Source organism: Pongo abelii, chromosome 18 (genome assembly GCF_028885655.2).
Source record: "Pongo abelii isolate AG06213 chromosome 18, NHGRI_mPonAbe1-v2.0_pri, whole genome shotgun sequence".
Classification (NCBI taxonomy): Eukaryota; Metazoa; Chordata; class Mammalia; order Primates; family Hominidae; genus Pongo; species Pongo abelii.
This window is the reverse complement of record NC_072003.2, coordinates 2,438,509-2,457,072: the sequence shown is the minus strand read 5'-3', so window position 1 is coordinate 2,457,072 and position 18,564 is coordinate 2,438,509. Positions and strand designations below refer to the sequence as shown.

General features: G+C 48.9%; 2 protein-coding genes and 1 pseudogene across 3 annotated transcripts in view; 2 read left to right on the top strand and 1 right to left on the bottom strand.

Moving 5' to 3' along the window:
* LOC112129411 (ATP-binding cassette sub-family A member 17-like) overlaps positions 1 to 6,715 on the bottom strand; it is a 111,919-nt gene extending 105,204 nt beyond the window's left edge. The window contains 1 exon segment of the mRNA XM_063717818.1: positions 6,239 to 6,715. Coding sequence (XP_063573888.1) covers positions 6,239 to 6,257 — 19 coding nt within the window. The 5' untranslated portion in view covers positions 6,258 to 6,715.
* An 88-nt stretch (positions 6,716 to 6,803) lies between these two features.
* Positions 6,804 to 18,564, top strand: part of ABCA3 (ATP binding cassette subfamily A member 3) — a 65,419-nt gene continuing 53,658 nt past the window's right edge. Inside the window, exons 1-2 of one of the 2 annotated variants that reach the window (XM_024233883.3) lie at positions 6,804 to 6,998; positions 17,714 to 17,920. The gene's annotated coding sequence lies outside the window, so the exon portion shown is untranslated. Of the gene's footprint in view, positions 6,999 to 7,802; positions 7,905 to 17,713; positions 17,921 to 18,564 lie in introns of those variants that run through there. The other variant, XM_054534595.2, reaches the window with a different exon arrangement.
* On the top strand, positions 14,755 to 15,349 carry LOC100449097 (small ribosomal subunit protein uS9-like; annotated as a pseudogene).

The following is an 18,564-nucleotide window of genomic DNA, read 5'->3' as shown; positions in this document are numbered from 1 at the left end:
AGAGGTTACAGTGAGCTGAGATCATGCCACTGTACTCCAGCCTGGGTGACAGAGCAAGACTTTATCTCAAAAAAAAAAAAGAAAAAAAGAATGTATGCCTGACAAATAACCCCATGAAGATAGATGCTCAACATCATCAGTCATTAGGGAAATACAAATTTAAACCACAATGAAATACTACTACAAATTGATAAGAATGGCTAATATATATATATATTTTTTAGGCCAGGCACAGTGGCTCATGCCTGTAATCCCAGCACTTTGGGAGGCCGAGGTGGGCGGATCACCTAAGGTCAGGAGTTCGAGACCAACCTAGTCAACATGGTGAAACCCCATCTCTACTAAAAATACAAAAATTAGCAGGGTGTGGTGACATGCGCCTGTAATCCCAGCTACTGAGGAGGCTGAGGCAGAAGAATCGCTTGAACCTGGGAGGCAGAGGTTGTAGTGAGCCAAGATCGTGCCATCGCGCTCTAGCCTAGGCGACAAGAGCAAGACTCTGTCTCAGAAAAAATAAATAAATAAAATATATATATTTTAAGTGTTGGAGAAGGTACAAAGCAACTGGAACACTTACATATTGCCAGTGGGAATGCAAAGTGCTACAACCATTATGGAAAACATTTTGGAAGTTTCTTATAAAGCTAAACATATACTATACAACCCAACAATCCCATTCATAAATTTTTACCCAACAGAAATGAAAACTTGAACACAAATGATTATAGAAGGCTTTACTCATAATCTCCAAAACTGGAAATAAACCAAATGTTCTCAATTAATGAATGGATCAACAAACTGTGGTATATTCATTCGGTGGAATTCTATTCAGCTATAAGAATGAACTATTGATATACCTGACATGCACAAATCTTCAATACATTAAGTGAAAGAAGTAAGACTCAGACTATATACACTCTATGATTTCATTTATATGACATTGTGGAAAAGACAAAAATAGGAATAGCAAACTAAAATCAGTGCTTACCAGCAGGAGGGTAAGAAGAATTAACTACAAAAGGGACATCATGAGGAAATTTAGGGGAATGATGTCTGAATTTGGTTGTGGTAGTAATTACACAACTGTACATTTGTCAAAATTCATAGAATTATGGGTGGGCACAATGGCTCACACTTGTAATCTCACCACTTTGGGAGGTGGAGACAGGTGGATCACATAAGGCCAGGAGTTCAAGACCAACCTGGTCAACATGGTGAAAACCCGTCTCTACTAAAAATACAAAAATTAGCCAGGCCTGGTGGCACGCACCTGAAGTCTCACCTACTTGTGAGGCTGAGGCACGGGAATCGCTGGAATCCGGGAGGCGAAGGTTGCAGTGAGCCAAGATCCCGATACCGCACTCCAGCCTGGGCAACAGAGCGAGACTCCGTCTCCAAACAACGACAAAGATTCATAGAATTATAACCAGAAGGAGTGAATTTTACTACATGTAAAGTGAAATTTTAATGATTAATGTTTTAAGTGTTGAGAAAATTGGCTAGCTCACTCCAGCAAAATAAGCCCCAGATGGATAAAGGTTTAAACATATAAAATTTCATTATAAAAGCACTTTTATATTCTTAGAGTGGGGACTTTTTTAAAAAAATAAGCATGACCTGGCCGGGCGCGGTGGCTCACGCCTGTAATCCTAACACTCTGGGAGGCCGAGGAGGGCAGATCACAAGGTCAGGAGATTGAGACCATCCTGGCTAACACGGTGAAACCCGTCTCTACTAAAAATACAAAAAATTAGTCAGGCGTGGCAGCGTGCGCCTGTAGTCCCAGCTACACAGGAGGCTGAGGCAGGAAGATGGTGTAAACCCGGGAGGCGGAGCTTGCAGTGAGCTGAGATCTCGCCACTGTACTCCAGGCTGGGAGACAAAGCCAGACTCTGTCTCAAAAAAAAAAATAAATAAATAAATAAAATAAGTATTACCTATAACCTGGAAACTATAAAGAAACAGACTAATAAATCTGATTACATAAAAAAAACTTTTCTTTGAAAAAAAGGTAAAAAGCTGACAGACAACCTGGGGAAAACATCTGTAATACATTCGCAAAAGCACCTGTTCCATTGAGCCTAGACCCCACTTTCCACCATTGTATCACATTCATGGAGAGTTTTCCAAACACAGGAGAGAGGTTCAAATGTCAAATGTCCAGTTTTCATTTCTGAAAAGAAAACTGAAGAATCATGCCCATAGAATATCATTTATGGAAAAATCATAAATGATGCTACACATGTATAGGCTAATCTATATATGTGTGCAAATACATTTAAAAAACGTTAAGAAGTGTATTTACCAAACCTATGACCATGGAGAGGAAATCAGGGAAGGGGATGGTGGTTACAAAGAACTTTGGTTTGCCTATTAGTTTGAATTTCTCAGCAAGAATATATTCACGTAACACTTGTTAAATTTAAAATTTATTTGAGAGCATGCAAATCGTCCAAAAAAATCATCTCCTCAAAATTTCTAAATGTTTAAAAGCTAAGCAAAATAACTATTTCAAAGCAAGTGATTTGGTTTAGACAAATATAGTTAGGAAACAGCTTACTTATAGTTTCTGTACTACTTAATAGTACAAAGGAAATCCCTGAATAATTGAGATATTCCATGTATTAATGCCCATTCTGTGCAACTCATAGTCTGTATTGTCTTCAATTGCTGTATCTTTCCTTCTAACAACATATTGTTGGGCACTCTGAATTCTATTAAAGTATAGATGGTGGCTTATTCACATTTTTATTTCAAGTTTCATCTGGCACATAGTAAGCACACTATGTTTTTTGATTTGAAAACTAAATCAAACTAAGCAACTCTGTTTTGTGAGATCCTGCAAAACACATAAATTTCATTCATTGGGCCGGGTGCAGTGGTTCATACCTGTAATCCCAGCACTTTGGGAGGCCGAGGGGGTGGATCACCTGAGGTCAGGAGTTCGAGACCAGCCTGATCAACATGGAGAAACCCCGTCTCTATTAAAAATACAAAATTAGCCAGGCATGGCGGCGCATGCCTATAATCCCACCTACTCGGGAGGCTGAGGCAGGAGAATCGCCTGACCCCGGGAGGCGGAGGCTGCAGTGAGCCGAGATCGTGCCATTGCACTCCAGCCTGGGCAACAAGAGTGAAACTCCATCTCAAAAAAAAAAAAAAAAAAAAAAAAATTTCATGCGTTTGTTTCCAAAGCATACAGTATAATGCTTAGATCACTTATTGAGCCCTTGCTGAATGCCAAGGACTTTTCTAAGTCCCGTACTCTACATGTTTTAATGCATCTAATCCTCACAACAATTCCATGAGGAATTGTTACATGATCCTCATTTTCTACTAGGAAACTAAGGCACAGAAAGGTTCAGTAATTTGCCTAAAGACATTAAGAGCTGGAATTTAATCTGAGGCAGTGTAGCCAGAGTTCAGTTTTAGCCATTACAATATAATGCTTCCCAATCACTGAATGAAGGAATATGTGTACAGCCCTTGGTCTACAATGTATCTCTGAATTATAACATCATTCCCAGGGAAACAATCAAAGGAGCCCTATTCTAAGATACTGCATTGAATATCAGCAATTTGGGTACTGCTGTACGATAGATTAGATAGATAGATAGATAGATAGATAGGGTACTGCTGTACGACAGATTAGATAGATAGATAGGGTACTGTTGTATGATAGATTAGATAGATAGGTAGACAGATAGATAGATAGATAGATAGAATATAGTATTTGTACCCCTTCAAATAATTCGGAGCTTATTGGTTTAATTATATTTAGCCAACTAGTATAATGGCTAGGTTTACTGCCTTTTGTGAAGCTGTAAGACTTGTTTATGAGTGTCACCATCCACTATAATGTTTACCATCAATCTTGAGAGAAAAGAAATGTCTGAACCACGGTAACTTCAAGGAGTGTATCCTTCAATTTCTCAGCATGTATTCATGGTATATGGATGTGAGTGTTTCCATATAAGAGAGGGGTAGAGTCCAGGAGCCTGAACACAGAGGTTGTCATCTCAGCTCTACTGGGTGACTTTGAAGAAATTATGACCTATCTGGGCCTCCATCTGGAGAGAAATGACTAGGTGGAGCATCTAGGTTTGTTTTATTTTTTCAGTAGTGGGCCTTGAGCACAATGTGATGAATTATCTATCCAGTGATTGTTGAAGGGCATCAAAAGGGTCCAGCTCACTGGGGGCAACTATTTTTAAACAGTTCAGAGCCTGAAATTTTTGTGTGTAAGACACTTTTCCCAGTGGCCTTCACACCCTCCCACCTCATGATTGTGATTATAGTAATTAACAATTAACCTGACAGGGTTAAGAAAAAAAGATATAAAATTAGTACCCTGCAATTGTCTGTCTTGATCTGTAAGGTCATCCTTCTTCCAAAATTCCTACCCTATCTTCCATCTAAGGTAAATTCTGAGTCAGCCCGTTCTGGTACTGGATTTGGTTACAGAGAATTGGGATCCGGTTTTGAAAAGACCGGAAAAACGGGCAAGGTCTGACAAATTCAATTTGGAAATGGCAAGGACTGGTTTTGGAAAGAAAAATGACTGAGGATATGGCCGGGTGAAGAGAGGGCCAAGCAGTCAAGTTCACATCTTTTTCTGGGAGGAAGTAGAGAATGGGGAAGACATTTTGGTTGGGGTGTTGCGGTCTGTGAAGATTGATGGGGAAAGGGGGTTTTTAGGATGTTTGCAGCGCATTAATAATCTACTCCCCCACCCATCCTGTAACTGCATTCAATTGTTTGTTTGTTTGTTTTTTTCCTGTATGCTCATTACGGAGACTAGGCTATGTAAATCCCTAGCCATACTCACATTATATACTACCATTTATTTGGCATTTATGTGTCAGGTATTGTAGTAAGCACTTAAACATGCATTTTCTCATTTGACCCAAAAAAGAAAAGAATACATCACCAAAAAACTTTTGAGTTTGCTATTATTATTAATTACTATTATTATAATTTCAATTTTAGGGATAGGAAATTGAGATTCAGAAAAACGAAATGACATGTCTACATTAATTGGTGGGCCAAGATCTGAAGCCAGGTCTCTGTAATTCCATTGAACAAATTATTTAGCACGAGCCTCCTCCCTCCCACGCACTCTAGGACCATGGATCTAGCCATGAACCTGACGATGTCCCTTTGCTCGTGGAATGGGCTATCCAAAACATCATCAGAGTAAAAGGTGCTATGTACACAGTAAAACGGGGAACGAGCCGCTCAAACCCTACTCCATCAGGAGTCTTGGGGGTGGGAGATTTCCGCCCCCGGCCCGGGGCGTTACATTAGGTCGGGGCCATCCGGTCGTGGTGCCGGCGGCTGGGCGCCGGGCTGGCGGTGCGGGTCGCAGGCGGCTCCCAGCGGCAGGACCGGCAGCAGCCCTCCCTCACCCGGGACGCCGGGACCACGGACGCACCTCACTGTGGTCCGGCCGTGGCGGCGCTCGGGGACCCATTGGCCCTGGCCCGCGGCAACTATCGGCCCCGCTCGGCGCCCGCCCTCATGCTCGAGCCCGGGAGTCCTTCACTCCACCTCTCTCTGCCACGCCAAGGGCGCCCGCCCCTCCCAGGCTCTCCTGCCTGGGGCGACCCAGTCCCATGACCCGGTCCGGCCCAGGGACACCCCGACCCACCTCCCCACTCCCCTCCCGTTAGACCGCGACCCGTCCCTGGGACCGCCTAATGTGACACGCCCGGGACCCTCCCTGCAGGCGACTCGCCCCCGCCCTGGACACTCCCTCCAGGTGACCCCGTTCCGCCCGCTCCGTGAGGTGACCCCGACCCTCCCCGGACCATCCCCTCGGGTGACCCCGACCCTCTCCGGACATTCCCCGACCCGACCCTCAGGTGATCCCGACCCTCCCCGGACCATTCCCTCGGGTGACCCCAACCCTCTCCGGACATTCCCCGACCCGACCCTCAGGTGACCCTGACCCTCCCTGGACCATCCCCTCGGGTGACCCCAACCCTCCCCGAACCCCCCCACCCTCCCCTCAGGTGACCCTGACCCTCCCTGGACCATCCCCTCGGGTGACCCCAACCCTCCCCGAACCCCCCCACCCTCCCCTCAGGTGACCCCGACCCTCTCTGGACCCTCCTCACAGGCGGCCCCGCCCCACCCCGGGACCCTCCCGCCAGGTGACCCCGACAAGGCCGGTCCCTCCTGCCTGAGGTGACTACTACCCAGCTGGGGACCCCCGAGGCCTCCCTCGCTCCTTAACTGAGGGCGACTCCGCTCATCCCGGGACACCGCGCCTTCTCCTGTAAACTCGACGCCTGCCCCGACGGCCGAATTCCAGAAGGTTCCTCGCCGCCGCCTCGCCTTCGGTCGCGCCCCAGCGCCCGGCCAGAGGCGGGGAAGCGCTTCCCCCGGTGCCAGGAGTGACGAGGGTCCAAGGAAAGACAGTGCGTAAGGAGAAATGGAGAAACGGCCAAAGTCGAATTTCCGGGTGTGAGGACTTCCACTGCTGTGAAACGCACGTGCTCAGAGCCATTCCTGTCAGAGGCCACCGCGCCCTCGCTCGGCTACCGCCGCTGCGCGCCCCCTGCGGGACATAGGCGCGGGCACAGAGCAGTGCGCAGGCACGGGCTTCCGCGCGGCCGGGTACGAACCGCGTACTCGCAGGGTGGCAGACTGCGCACGCGCAAAGCAGCGCGCCCTCTGCCGGGCATGGGCGACATGCACGGGGCACTGCGCAGGCGCGGGGTTGGGCTGGCCGGAGCGGCAGAGGCCGCCGGGGGTGGACCGGGCACCTGCAGGGGCGGCCGACTGCGCACGCGCGAGCCGCCGCGCCCCCTGCAGGAGCCGGAGCGGCCGCTGCGTCCGCCAGTAGCGGGTTGCAGGCGCACCCTCCCCTCCAGGGCGGCCACGCAGCTGTCAGTGCCGCCACTGCGAGGCTGGAGTGGAGCCCGGGTGCCCGAGGGAGGGGACCCCGCGAGAGGGCCGCGCGCCGGCCGCCGCCGCCCCGGCGCCCAGGCTCGGTGAGTGCCGCCGGGACCCGCCGCTCGCGCGCTCGTTCCCGGGGCTTGCGGTCCCCACCCGGGTCCACCCTTCCCACCCTCGCCGGCCAGCTCGGGCCTCGGGCCGCCCCCAGCTCCGGCCTGGCCTGCGGGCCCTTCCCGCAACCCCGCATCCCCGCCGGCCGCGCCTGCGCCCGCGCCCGCCCCTCCCGCCGCGGCCCCGGTTCCGGGCGCTCCCTGAAGGTGCCGCTCCCTCAGCGTCGGTTCCCATCCGAGCCTTGGGCGTGTCCCGCACTGCGGGCAGTGCCTGAGCCCGCGCCGCGCGGGGAAGCTCAACCCTGCCGGAGCTGCCGGGCCCTCTGTGTGCGCCCAAAAGGTGGATGTGTAGCGCCCGACAGCCCCAGGCCCGAGGGATGCAGGCGTCCGCCGCGCACCTGCGGAGATGGCGCCGCTTCCCGGCCGCAAGGACGCGCGGTGGCAAAGCCGCCCGGGTTGGATTCCGCCTGCTCCCACCCCCTCGTTCCGAGGAGCCTCCAAATCCGAATCCAAGGCCCACAGTCCGCGGCGGGCGTTTGCTGCGCCCTCCACTGTGTGGGAGCGGGAAAGGGGAGCCGCTAGTCCAGGCGGAGGGGCTTGTGGCAGTCGCCGGGGCCGCGTTCTCGGCGCCCTCCGTCAGGACGCCTGTGTGCATCGCGTCCGTGTGCCTTGGCTCTGTTCCAAGCCGGCTACACGCTTCAGAAAGGCCGGGACGGCCTTATGGTCAGGGGCGTGGGGAAGGCGCTTGGTGTCTGTCGCACGGATGAAGCATTGTCCTCGGGGTAATTGTCGCTTGTTCTTCGAGTTACGTCCTGGACTGTGCACTCCGGGAAGGCATCGATTGGATCTTGTTGGGGTTTGTGTTCCTGGAACTCCAGAAATGCCCGCTGAGTGAGTAGCCGAGACCCCGCGACAGCATGGAGCCCAGACAGGGAGCATGTGGGAGAGGTTCACTCTTCTCCCGGGCATCCCGTCATTTTATTCAGATAGTCTGGGTGCTGCCTTTTGTAAACTTGAAAAGACTATGACTGTTTTAGAAAGTTTGCCTCATGGGAAATGTAAGAGAAAGGGAAAAATAGATTAAAATGGATGTCATGGGAATCTCCCCACACTTTCATTTTTAACTTCTTAGATAATTTTTCTTTTAAATTGAACCTTTGCTAACTCTACCTGACAAACTGGATGACGTCTCTCCCTTGCTAAGGTGACTTACCACCATTCTGACCAGACAGCCTTTTGGAAAAGGAGAGAGTAGCGCGAGTTGTTTCTAAAAAGATGTTAGCCTTCCATCTGCGTAAGCCAGGCAGTCTCATGGGAGCCCATTTTGACTTAGTCTCAACTGGGAAGGCCCAGGTAGGATCCCTAGTTTGCCATTTCTTCCCCAGCCCTGCTCCGGAGACTGTGGAATCTATTGAGGGGAAGCATTCTGGAACTCTGGGGACGGCTCTGACGGGGAAGGCCTTGTGCACAATGGAAAGATGAATTGGAGGCCGGGCTCAGTGGCTCACACCTGTCATCCCAGCACTTTGGGAGGCAGAGACGGGCATTATCACTTGAGGTCAGGAGTTCAAGACCAGCCTGGCCAACATGGCGAAACCCCATCTTTACCAGAAATATAAAAAATTAGCCGGGTATGGTGGCACGTGCCTGTAATCCCAGCTACTCAGGAGGCTGAGGCAGAAGAATCGCTTGAACATAGGAGGCGGAGGTTACAGTGAGCTGAGATGGCACCACTGCCCTCCAGCCTGGGCGACAGAGCAAGACTCTGTCTCAAACAACAAAAAAAAGATGAATTGGACACAGTTCCTGCTCTTGGAGGGGTCTTAGGATAGAGCTAAAGAGATGCTTTATTCACAAGTAACTGTGACATAAGACAGAACAAGATGAGTACCACATGACACATCCAGAAAAGGTGCAACAGGTGACCAGAGGTGGAGGAGGGGTGGCTCCATCAAGAGCAGAAGGTCTCCACCCAGGCTTCCCGTTACAATCACTTGGGAAGCCAGCCTGGGCCCAAAACAGCCCAGAATCTCCAGGGGTGGGCCTCAGATGTCAGTTTCTGTCTTAAAGTGCCTCGGAAAATTCCACTGTGTAGGCATCCAAGACAAAGAGCCCCTGAAACAAGCTTCACAGAGGCCATGGCACTAGAAGTGGGCTGGGAAGTGATGGGTAGGTGTCGGCAGGTGGAGAAAGGTATGCCAGGTGATATTCTAGGCGGACAAAACACTGAAGGTCCACATCTTGTGGGGAAGAGTGAGGCATGTCAGGCCCTGTCCTGGGAGAGTTTTGCAGACCCCATTCCCCTGAATGGCTCAGAGTGTTTGTGGTGTTGGAGAGGTTTGGAGTCCACGGGTAGACAGGTGCCTTTGCCGGAGCCGTGTAACGAGGTCCTTGCTACCTTGCTTGTTGCAGAACATCCATGGTTACCTCTCTCTGGGGACTTTCCATTGCCTCATTACCTCGTTTCCTGCACCTAGGGAGGCAGAACAGCTAACTGGACTGAGAACGGGACTGAAGCCACGGCAAGGGTTAGGGAAACAGGCAGCAGCAGAGATTTTGCGGAAGTCTCTCCCAATAGCTCCCTTTGGAACCACATCTCTGGCTCAAAAATACACCCTATGAACCCCTGCCAGAGCTTCAGTGTAAACGCAGAGCCTGTGATCCTAGGGAGGTAGCCACCTCCAACTCCAGGCAGCGCCTGTGGTGCTGAGTATGAGCGCCAGCAAGCTAGGGCTCCTCCAGGGCCTGCAATGCCAGTGCCACAGCCTCAAATCAGCCTCCGCAGCTCTCAGCCAATGGCTGTGGCTTGTGCATTTGTTCCTACCTCATCCCCACAAGGGCCACTGAGTTTATAAGTTGGCCTTGGCCAGTGCAAGTGATTCACATCTGTAATCTCGGCACTTTGGGAGGCCAAGGCGGGAGGATCACTTGAAGCCACAAGTTGGAAGAACAGCCTGGGCAACATGGCAAGATCCCATCTCTAAAAAAAAAAAAATCAAACAATTAGTCGGGTATGGTGGTGCACACCCATGGTCCCAGCTATTTGGGAGACTGAGGTGGGAGGATCACTTGAGCCAGGGGGTCAAGGCTGCAGTGAGCCATGATCACACCACTGTACTCCAGCCTAGGCAAAAGAGTGAGACCCTGCATCAAAAAAAAAAAAAAAAAAAAAAGGCCTCAGACTTTTCTTTTCATGTGTACTGTTATGTGTAAAAGAATGAATGTAAACATGCAGCCCGATATATATTATGTGTTATAAATTACAATTACTGTCCTGATGTATTATGGACATAGAAATATATACAAATTTAGATCTTTTAAAGGGACGAAGGCCAGACATGGTGGCTCACACCTGTAAACCCAGCACTTTGGGAGGCTGAGATGAGAGGATCCTTTAAGGCCAAAAGTTTGAGAACAGTCTGGGCAACATAGTGAGACCCTGTCTCTATTAAAAAAAAAAAAAAAAAATAGCCAGGCATGGTGGCATGCACGTCAAGTCCCAGCTACTCTGGAGGCTGAGGAGGGAGGATCGCTTGAGCCTGGGAATTCAAGAATGCAGTGAGCTATAATGATGCCATTGCTCCAGCCTGGGAAACAGAGCAAGACCCTGTCTCTAAAAGAGAAAAAAAAAAAAAAAGATGAGAGGTGAAATAAACATGATTAAATTTATCCAACATATGAATGCTACAAAAACTATTGTATAAACATGCTTTTTAAAGATGAAAGTCATGTGTCCACATCCCATTTATAAACTCTCATTGAATCCCAAGTCCCAGCATTTAAGATCAATTGTAAGTTCTGTTTATTGGTCAGGCAAGGTGGCTCACACCTGTAATCCTAGTACTTTGGGAGGCCAAGGTGGGTGGATCACTTGAGGTCAGGAGTTCCAGACCAGCCTGGTCAACATGGTGAAACCCCATCTCTACCGAAAAAAAAAAAATTAGCTGGGCGTGGTGGCGGGCACCTGTAATTCCAGCTACTCAGGAGGCGGAGGCAGGAGAATCACTTGAACCTGAGAGGCAGAGGTTGCAGTGAGCTGAGATTGCACCATTGCACTCCAGCCTGGGCAACAAGAGTGAAACTCTGTCTCAAAAAAAAAAAAAAATCTATATATTTCAGGCCCTAGTGATTAACAGCATTTACACATAAACACGATACAGAGAAAGGCACAGACCCTGTGCTTACCAGGCAGGGTACTTGTTTTTCAATTTCGTTTACCCATCATCTGAGGGCCGTTGATGAATTTGGGCTGGGTATGTTCAGGGGCTATCAGGGTAGGCGGAGATTCTGGTGTTGAAGATGTTTTGATGTGCGGGTGTAAATGTTCATGTAGACAGTACGCTTGTAGCATCATTGGGAACGCAGTCACATAATTGTGGAAACCTCTTCAAACGTCTGTTTTCACAAATGCTCTATTCTTGGTACGGATTCTTTTTGAAAAGCTATAACTCTCATATACTGTCACTTTGAAGGGACAGATTGCGTTGTGTCTATTTAAAAGAAAAAAGGTAGATGACACACTGCTGCAGTCATTTGTCATTAAAAACAAAAAAAAAATGTCTCCAGATTTGGAACTTTTCACAAAAGAAAATCTGTACCTTCTCCTTAAATTCTCTGACTCTTTGAAGTACTAAGTCATGAAATGACCAGTAAACCTCCAAGTCACACAAAAGATATTCATGGTCATTTTCCACATCACTGCGAAGCATTGTAAAGCTTTCGCTGTTTAAGGGTCTTGAGTTTTTGTGTTTTGTGTGTTTGTTTGTTTGTTTGTTTTAATTGACCACAACTGGAATGCCCTGAAACTTGTAAACTCCAACACGCCTAAGATGCTTAAAGTAGACTTGTGGTGAGGGCCCACCATCACCCCCCACATCACAGGGCGCCTCCTCCTCAGTCAGGATGCCACGGCTGCTGACATACAAGCCAGCGTGAACACCAGGGTCTGTCCAAGTATTAAATATCAGTAAAGCTGGCAGGGTGTGGTAGCTCATGCCAGTAGTCCCAGCACTCTGGGAGGCTGAGGCAAGAGGATCATTTGAGCCCAGCAGTTTGAGACCAGCCTGGGCAACATAGTGAGACTCGTCTCTACAAAAAAAAAGCCAGGTGTGGTGGTACATGCCTGTAGTCCCAGCTACTTAGGAGGCTGAGGCAGGAGGATCACACCACTGCATTCCAGCCAGGATAACAGTGTGTGACTGAGATCCTGTCCCTACAGGAAATAAACAAACAAAAAAATCAGTGAAGCCATTTTTTTCTCATTTTTAAAGAAAAATACCTACAAGTAGATTTTCTCATCACTTTTTCACTGCTGCAGGTTGTCTAGCCCACCCCATTTGGAGACCACTGGGAAGGGGTGAGGACCATACTCTATAAATGTGCCTGCTTTTTTTATATATTAATAATATTTAGGGCCGGGCACAGTGGCTTACACCTGTAATCCCAGCACTTTGGGAGGCAGAGGCGGGCATATCACTTGAGGTCAGGAGTTCAAGACCAGCCTGGCCAACATGGTGAAACCCCGTCTCTACTAAAAATACAAAAATTAGCTGGGCATGGTTGCGGGTGCCTATAATTCCAGCTACTCAGGAGGCTGACGCAGGAGAATCGCTTGAACTCAGGAGGCGGATGTTGCAGCGAGCCGAGATCACACCATTGCACTCCAGCCTGGGCAACAAGAGTGACACTCCGTCTCAAAAAAAAAAAAGTAATATTTAAGTCAGGCACGGTGGCTCACACCTGTGATCCTAGCACTTCAGGAGGCTGAGGCAGGTGGATCACCTGAGGTCAGGGGTTCAAGACCAGCCTGGCCAACATGGCAAAACTCCATCTCTACTAAAAATACGAAAAATTAGCTGGGTGTGGTGGCGGGCATCTGTACTCCTCAGCTACTTGGGAGGCTGAGGCAGGAGAATCACTTGAACCTGGGGGCCGGAGGTTGCAGTGAGCCAAGATCAGGCCGCACTCCAGCCTGAGTGATAGAGTGAGACTCTGTCTCAAAAAAAAAAAAAAAAAAAAAAAAAATTTACTGGTGTTTGGGCATTTCATCCACAGGATCCTTTGAATTAGGCATTTTCAAATATTTATTGTGCACCCCTCCCTCAAAAAAGATCATGTCCTAGATAAAGGATTAAACAAAACCAGTCAGCCTCACCCAGCGTCACTGCCCATTGGGACACACCCCGAGCTCCCTTCTTGGTGCAGCGTCCGGTGCCTTGATGACGTGGGCCCAGGGTCTGCTGCCTTTCCTGGCTCATTCTCTGCACTGCCACACAGAATGACTCGCTGCTCCCCATACACAGTCTGTCTCCAGGATCCTGTAATGTCCTTCCTGTTCCAACTAATGAGTCATTCAAGACCGGCTTCCCATGTCACCTCCCCCCATCACCCTCCCGGGCCATCTCCCTGTCTTGCTCGCTGTCTCACACACGCAATTAATTCCTGTCTTCTCCTGAATCTTGCCATACTTTATTTAGCATCAGTCACAGCAATTACAGTGCATGCAAGTGTTCGGGGACTGTGAACTCCTTGGATTAAGAAGTGTTATTATCGGCCAGGCGTGGTGGGTCATGCCTATAATCCCAGCATGCACTTTCAGAGGCTGAGGCGGGTGGATCACAAGGTCAACAGTTTGAGACCAGCCTGGCCAGCATGGTGAAACCCTGTCTCTACTAAAAATACAAAAAGTTGGCAAGGCATGGTGGCGCACGCCTGTAATCCCAGCTACTTGGGAGGCTTAAGCAGGAGAATCGCTTGAACCTAGGAGGCGGAGGTTGCAGTGAGCTGAGATCACACCACTGCACTCCAGCCTGGGCAACAGAGCGAGACTCTGTCTCAAAAAAAAAAAGAATGTTATTTTCATTTCCAAATCCTTAGTACCTTGTACAAGTGCCCATCAGACAGCAAAAACTTGGCAATTGTTGAATGAACAAATGCTTTTTTGTCTTGTATACCCTAAAAGACCATGTATTCTATCAGCCTCCATTAATTGACTGTCCTCCGTGCCTCAGTGTGCATACACACGGACCTTTGATGCTAACTGGCTGTTGCAGACTCCTGGTGTCAATATTGGGATGTTGGGTCCTCCCCCGAAGGAAAAGCACCAAATGTGACCAGCACCACCCACAAGGGTGTCACAGTGCTGCACACCTGTGGCAAATTGAGCAGAGCCATGGTTGGCGGCTCTCTTTGTGCATCTTGGGGTGGTCCACCTGTGGCTTTATCAAGGCCCCCTTCTTTCCATGAATGGATTTCTCTGTGCCTTTGTGGACAGGCTTTCATGGAGGGAGGTGTACTCGAGCTCAGAATACAACAGGAACACATGGCGTAATGGGTCTTGTGCCCCTCACTCTGGCCTGTCCCTTCTGTTCGTGGGTCTCAAGACCAGCCACCCCCAGGGACCTCTGCTCCATATATGCAGATATAAAAACTTCTTTTGAAAGGGCTTGTAAGGGCCAGGCAGCGTGGCTCATACCTATAGTCCCAGTACTTTGGGAAGCCAAGATGGGAAGAAGATTGTTTCAGGCCAGGAGTTCCAGACCAGCTTGGGCAACATAGCAAGACTCCATCTCTGCAAAAAATATAATAAGTAGCCAGGTATGGTGGCATGTGCCTGTGGTCCCAGCTGCTCAGGGGGCTGAGGCAAGACGATCACTTGAGCCCAGGAGCACCAGGCTGCAATGAGCCCTGCTCACGCAACGGCACTCCAGCCTGGGTGACAAAGCAAGACTGTGTCTGAAAAAAAAAAGGGCACATAGGAATTGGATGGCAAATTCAAGCCTATGGTGCACACAAAAATACCTGCAAACCACAAATAAAGAAATGGAGGAGGCAGTCGGTGCAGGTCTTCGGACACAAGAAGACAGTCACAGCTGTGGCGCACTGCAAACGCAGCAATGGTCTCATCAAGGTGAACGGGCGGCCCCTGGAGATGATTGAGCCGCCCACGCTACAGTACAAGCTGCTGAAGCCAGTTCTGCTTCTCAGCAAGGAACGATTTGCTGGTGTGGACATCCGTGTCCGTGTGAAGGGTGGTGGTCATGTGGCCCAGATTTATGCTACCCGTCAGTCCATCTCCAAAGCCCTGGGGGCCTATTACTAGAAATATGTGGATGAGGCTTCCAAGAAGGAGAGCAAAGACATCCTCATCCAGTATGACCGGACCCTGCTGGTAGCTGAACCCCGTCACTGTGAGTCCAAAAAGTTTAGAGGCCCTGGTGCCTGTGCTCACTACCAGAAATCCTACCGATAAGCCCATCATGACTATCAAAATTCACCTGTATAATAAACAGATTTTGAGGGATTTTAAAGTTTCAAGAAAAAAAAGAAAAAATAAATGGAGGAGTTTGGGATTTCTCCAATTTGCTGCTGAGCAGTGGCGGCCTGAAGAGCCACAGTGCTTGTTAACTGGCACAGCCGATGGCTCTTGAGCTGACAACAGTTACTGGAAAGACCATTTGTAGAAGAATTTGTGCCATCAAGAGAGTTCTCAGAAATGAGCAGCCTGCAGTATGCGCTCACTCTGCACTGAGTCAGTTGCTCACCTAAAAAACAAACATTGAGATACTCAATGATGTGTGTGGTGTTTAATATTTTAACAGTAAGCAAACCTTTTATAGAGAGGGGAAGAGGTTTGCCTTCCCCTTCCTGACTATGTCCCAGGACTAGTGAAGAGATACTCTTCAAAGGGAAGTTCTTGAAGCTCTACTCTTGTCCTCTTGCTGGGCAGAGGCGGCAGCTTTAGGAGTGGCTGGAGTCCTGAGTGTTTAACTTAAGAGTAGCTGATGGGGGCCCAGCCGGGTCCTGGGCCTCAGTCATCAGCACTTCTGGAGACTCTGCCAACTCGGCGTCAAGTGCAGAAGGAACATTAACTTCTTTCTCTTGTGTACATTTGCTTTTGTAACAAAAAACTTTCCAGATTTTGTAATTCTAGGATCTCTTCCTTTAAATTCCTTTTGCTGAAACAGAACAGATGCAAGCGTAGTGTTCAGTGAGACTAGGTAAAGCCTCGCACGTATCAGGCAACAAGCTGGGTGCTGTGGGGGCACAGAGATAAAACCTCGGCAGTGCACGGTGGCTCACGCCTGTAATCCCCGCACTTTGGGAGGCCGAGGTGGGCGGATCACTTGAGGTCAGGAGTTTGAGACCAGCCTAGCCAACATGGCGAAACTCCGTCTCTATTAAAAATACAAGAATTAGCCGGGTGTGGTGGCATGTGCCTGTAGCTACTTGGGAGGCTGAGACGGGAGGATCACTTGAACCTGGGAGGTGGAGGTTGTAGTGAGCCGAGATCGTGCCCAGCGTGGGCGACAGAGCGGGACTCTGTCTCAGGAAAAGAAAAAAAAAGAAAGAAAAGAAAACTTCTATTAAGGTGGTGGGGCTTAGGGATCTTTTTTACCTTTCAGTTTCTGATGTTATGTTCTAGGAGTGATATGCAAAACTTGTATGAAGTTGGAAGTTGTTCTGTGTTATTAGGACCCACAGGATGTGGTAGTGTAGTAGTTAGAAGACAGACTGGGAAGTTAAAACAAGCCAAGGTTGAAATCCTGACTTTGCAGCTTCTTGCTGTGTGATTTTGGGCCAGGCATTTCCTCCTTGTTTCTTCGTCTGCAAAAGGGTGATGTTCGAAGTCAGGAGATAGAGACCATCCCGGCTAGCACAGTGAAACCCTGTCTCTACTGAAAAATACAAAAAAAATTAGCCGGGTGCTGTGGTGGGTGCCTGTAGTCCCAGCTACTCGGGAGGCTGGGGCAGGAGAATGGCGGGAACCCGGGAGGCGGAGTTTGCAGTGAGCAGAGATCGCGCCACTGTACTCCAGCCTGGGAGACAGAGCGAGACTCCATCTCAAAAAAAAAAAAGGACGATGTTGCCAGAAGCCAGGAGAGGATGAGGAGGTTGTAGAAGCAGAGTGCTTACAAGCAGGAAAGCAGAGTTTCGGCCGGGTGCGGTGGCTCACGCCTGTCATCCCAACACTGTGAGAGGCCAAGGTCGGCGGATCACTTGAGGTCAGAAGTTTGAGACCAGCCTGGCCAACATGGTGAAACCCCATCTCTACTAAAAATACAAAAGTTAGCTGGATGTAGTGGTGGGTGCTTGTAATCCCAGCTACTTGGGAGGCTGAGGTAGGAGAATCGCTTGAACCTGGGAGGTGGAGGTTGCAGTGAGCTGAGATGGCACCACTGCGCTCCAGCCTGGGCAACAAGAGTGAAACTCTGTCTCAAAAAAAAAAAAAAAAAGTAGAGCTTATGTTCTTTTTTTTTTTTTTGAGACAGAGTCATCTCGGAGTTGGTGACTCTGAGTTAGCACCATCTCGGCTCACTGCAGCCTCCACCTCCTGGGTTCAAGCAGTCCTCCCACCTCAGCCTCCCGAGTAGATGGGACAGGCGCACTTCACCACATCTGGCTAATTTTTGTATTTTTAGTAGAGACAGGGTTTTGCCATGTTGGCTGGGTTGGTCTCAAACTCCTGACCTCAGGTGATCCGCCCAGCTCAGTCTTCCAAAGTGCTGGAATTGTTCAGGTATGAGCCACCGTGCCTGGCCAGGTGTTTATTTTCTAAATCCAAAATTTTTTTTATCAGATCTGCTCAGTTTTAAGTAACGTCCTCAAAATCTATTTTGCTCATCTATTTTCTAACTTGGTAAGAGGTGTTTTATAATTATTTTCCAAATTACACTCAAACACCCTCCATCTGTCCAAAGGTGCCGGAGAGTCATGCCCGTGAGCCCTGGGCACCTCCTGATGTCCTGCGAGGCCACGGTGTTCCCAAACCTCAGGATTGCCCTGCCCCACTCCAGAGGCTCTCAGGCCCCACCCCGGAGCCCTCTGTGTGGAGCCGCCTCCTCCTGGCCAGTTCACCTGTAGTCCTGAAGGGAGACCTGCTGTGTGGAACCTCTTCTGGGACCCAGGTCAGTTCCCTGGTACTGCCCTGCAGCCTGTGTGGGAAGGTGGGTGGTCTGTCTTTCTGACTTTCTCTCCCAGCCCTGGGACTGGAAAGGGACAAGATTAAGCATGGGCATGTTTCCTTTCTTGGCCAGACTTCCAGTAAGGGAAGTTGTCTGTTCCTCTAACCAGAAGACTTCTTTGAACTGTGACTGTTTTATATTCCTCTCTTGGTAGAGGCAGAACGTTCATCTCAGCCAACCCCACGCCCATCTGGAGTGTACTTACCCGAGATGATGGCCCCAAACGGAGGCGCTGGCCTCCTCTTTTTGCCTAAACCACTTCTAGAAACCTTTTATAAACCACAGGCCTTAATGTGTATCTTTAAGTCACTGCTGTTTTATTAATCATCAGTAACTGACTTTGAGACAGGTCTTCTACCTTATTAATTTTAAAAGAATTGGGAAAATTTATTAAGTTGCCACTTAATAGCACTTCATACTATTTTAGCTTTAATTTCTTCACTTTTTAACAATATGATTCAATAAAAGTCATATTTTAAATTAATTCTTAACTGTTTGCAGTTGTGTTTCATGTAAATATTTGACTACCCTTTAAAGCATAAATCTTGAATATTATTAGATATCAACAGCCACATCCTTAAAAAAAA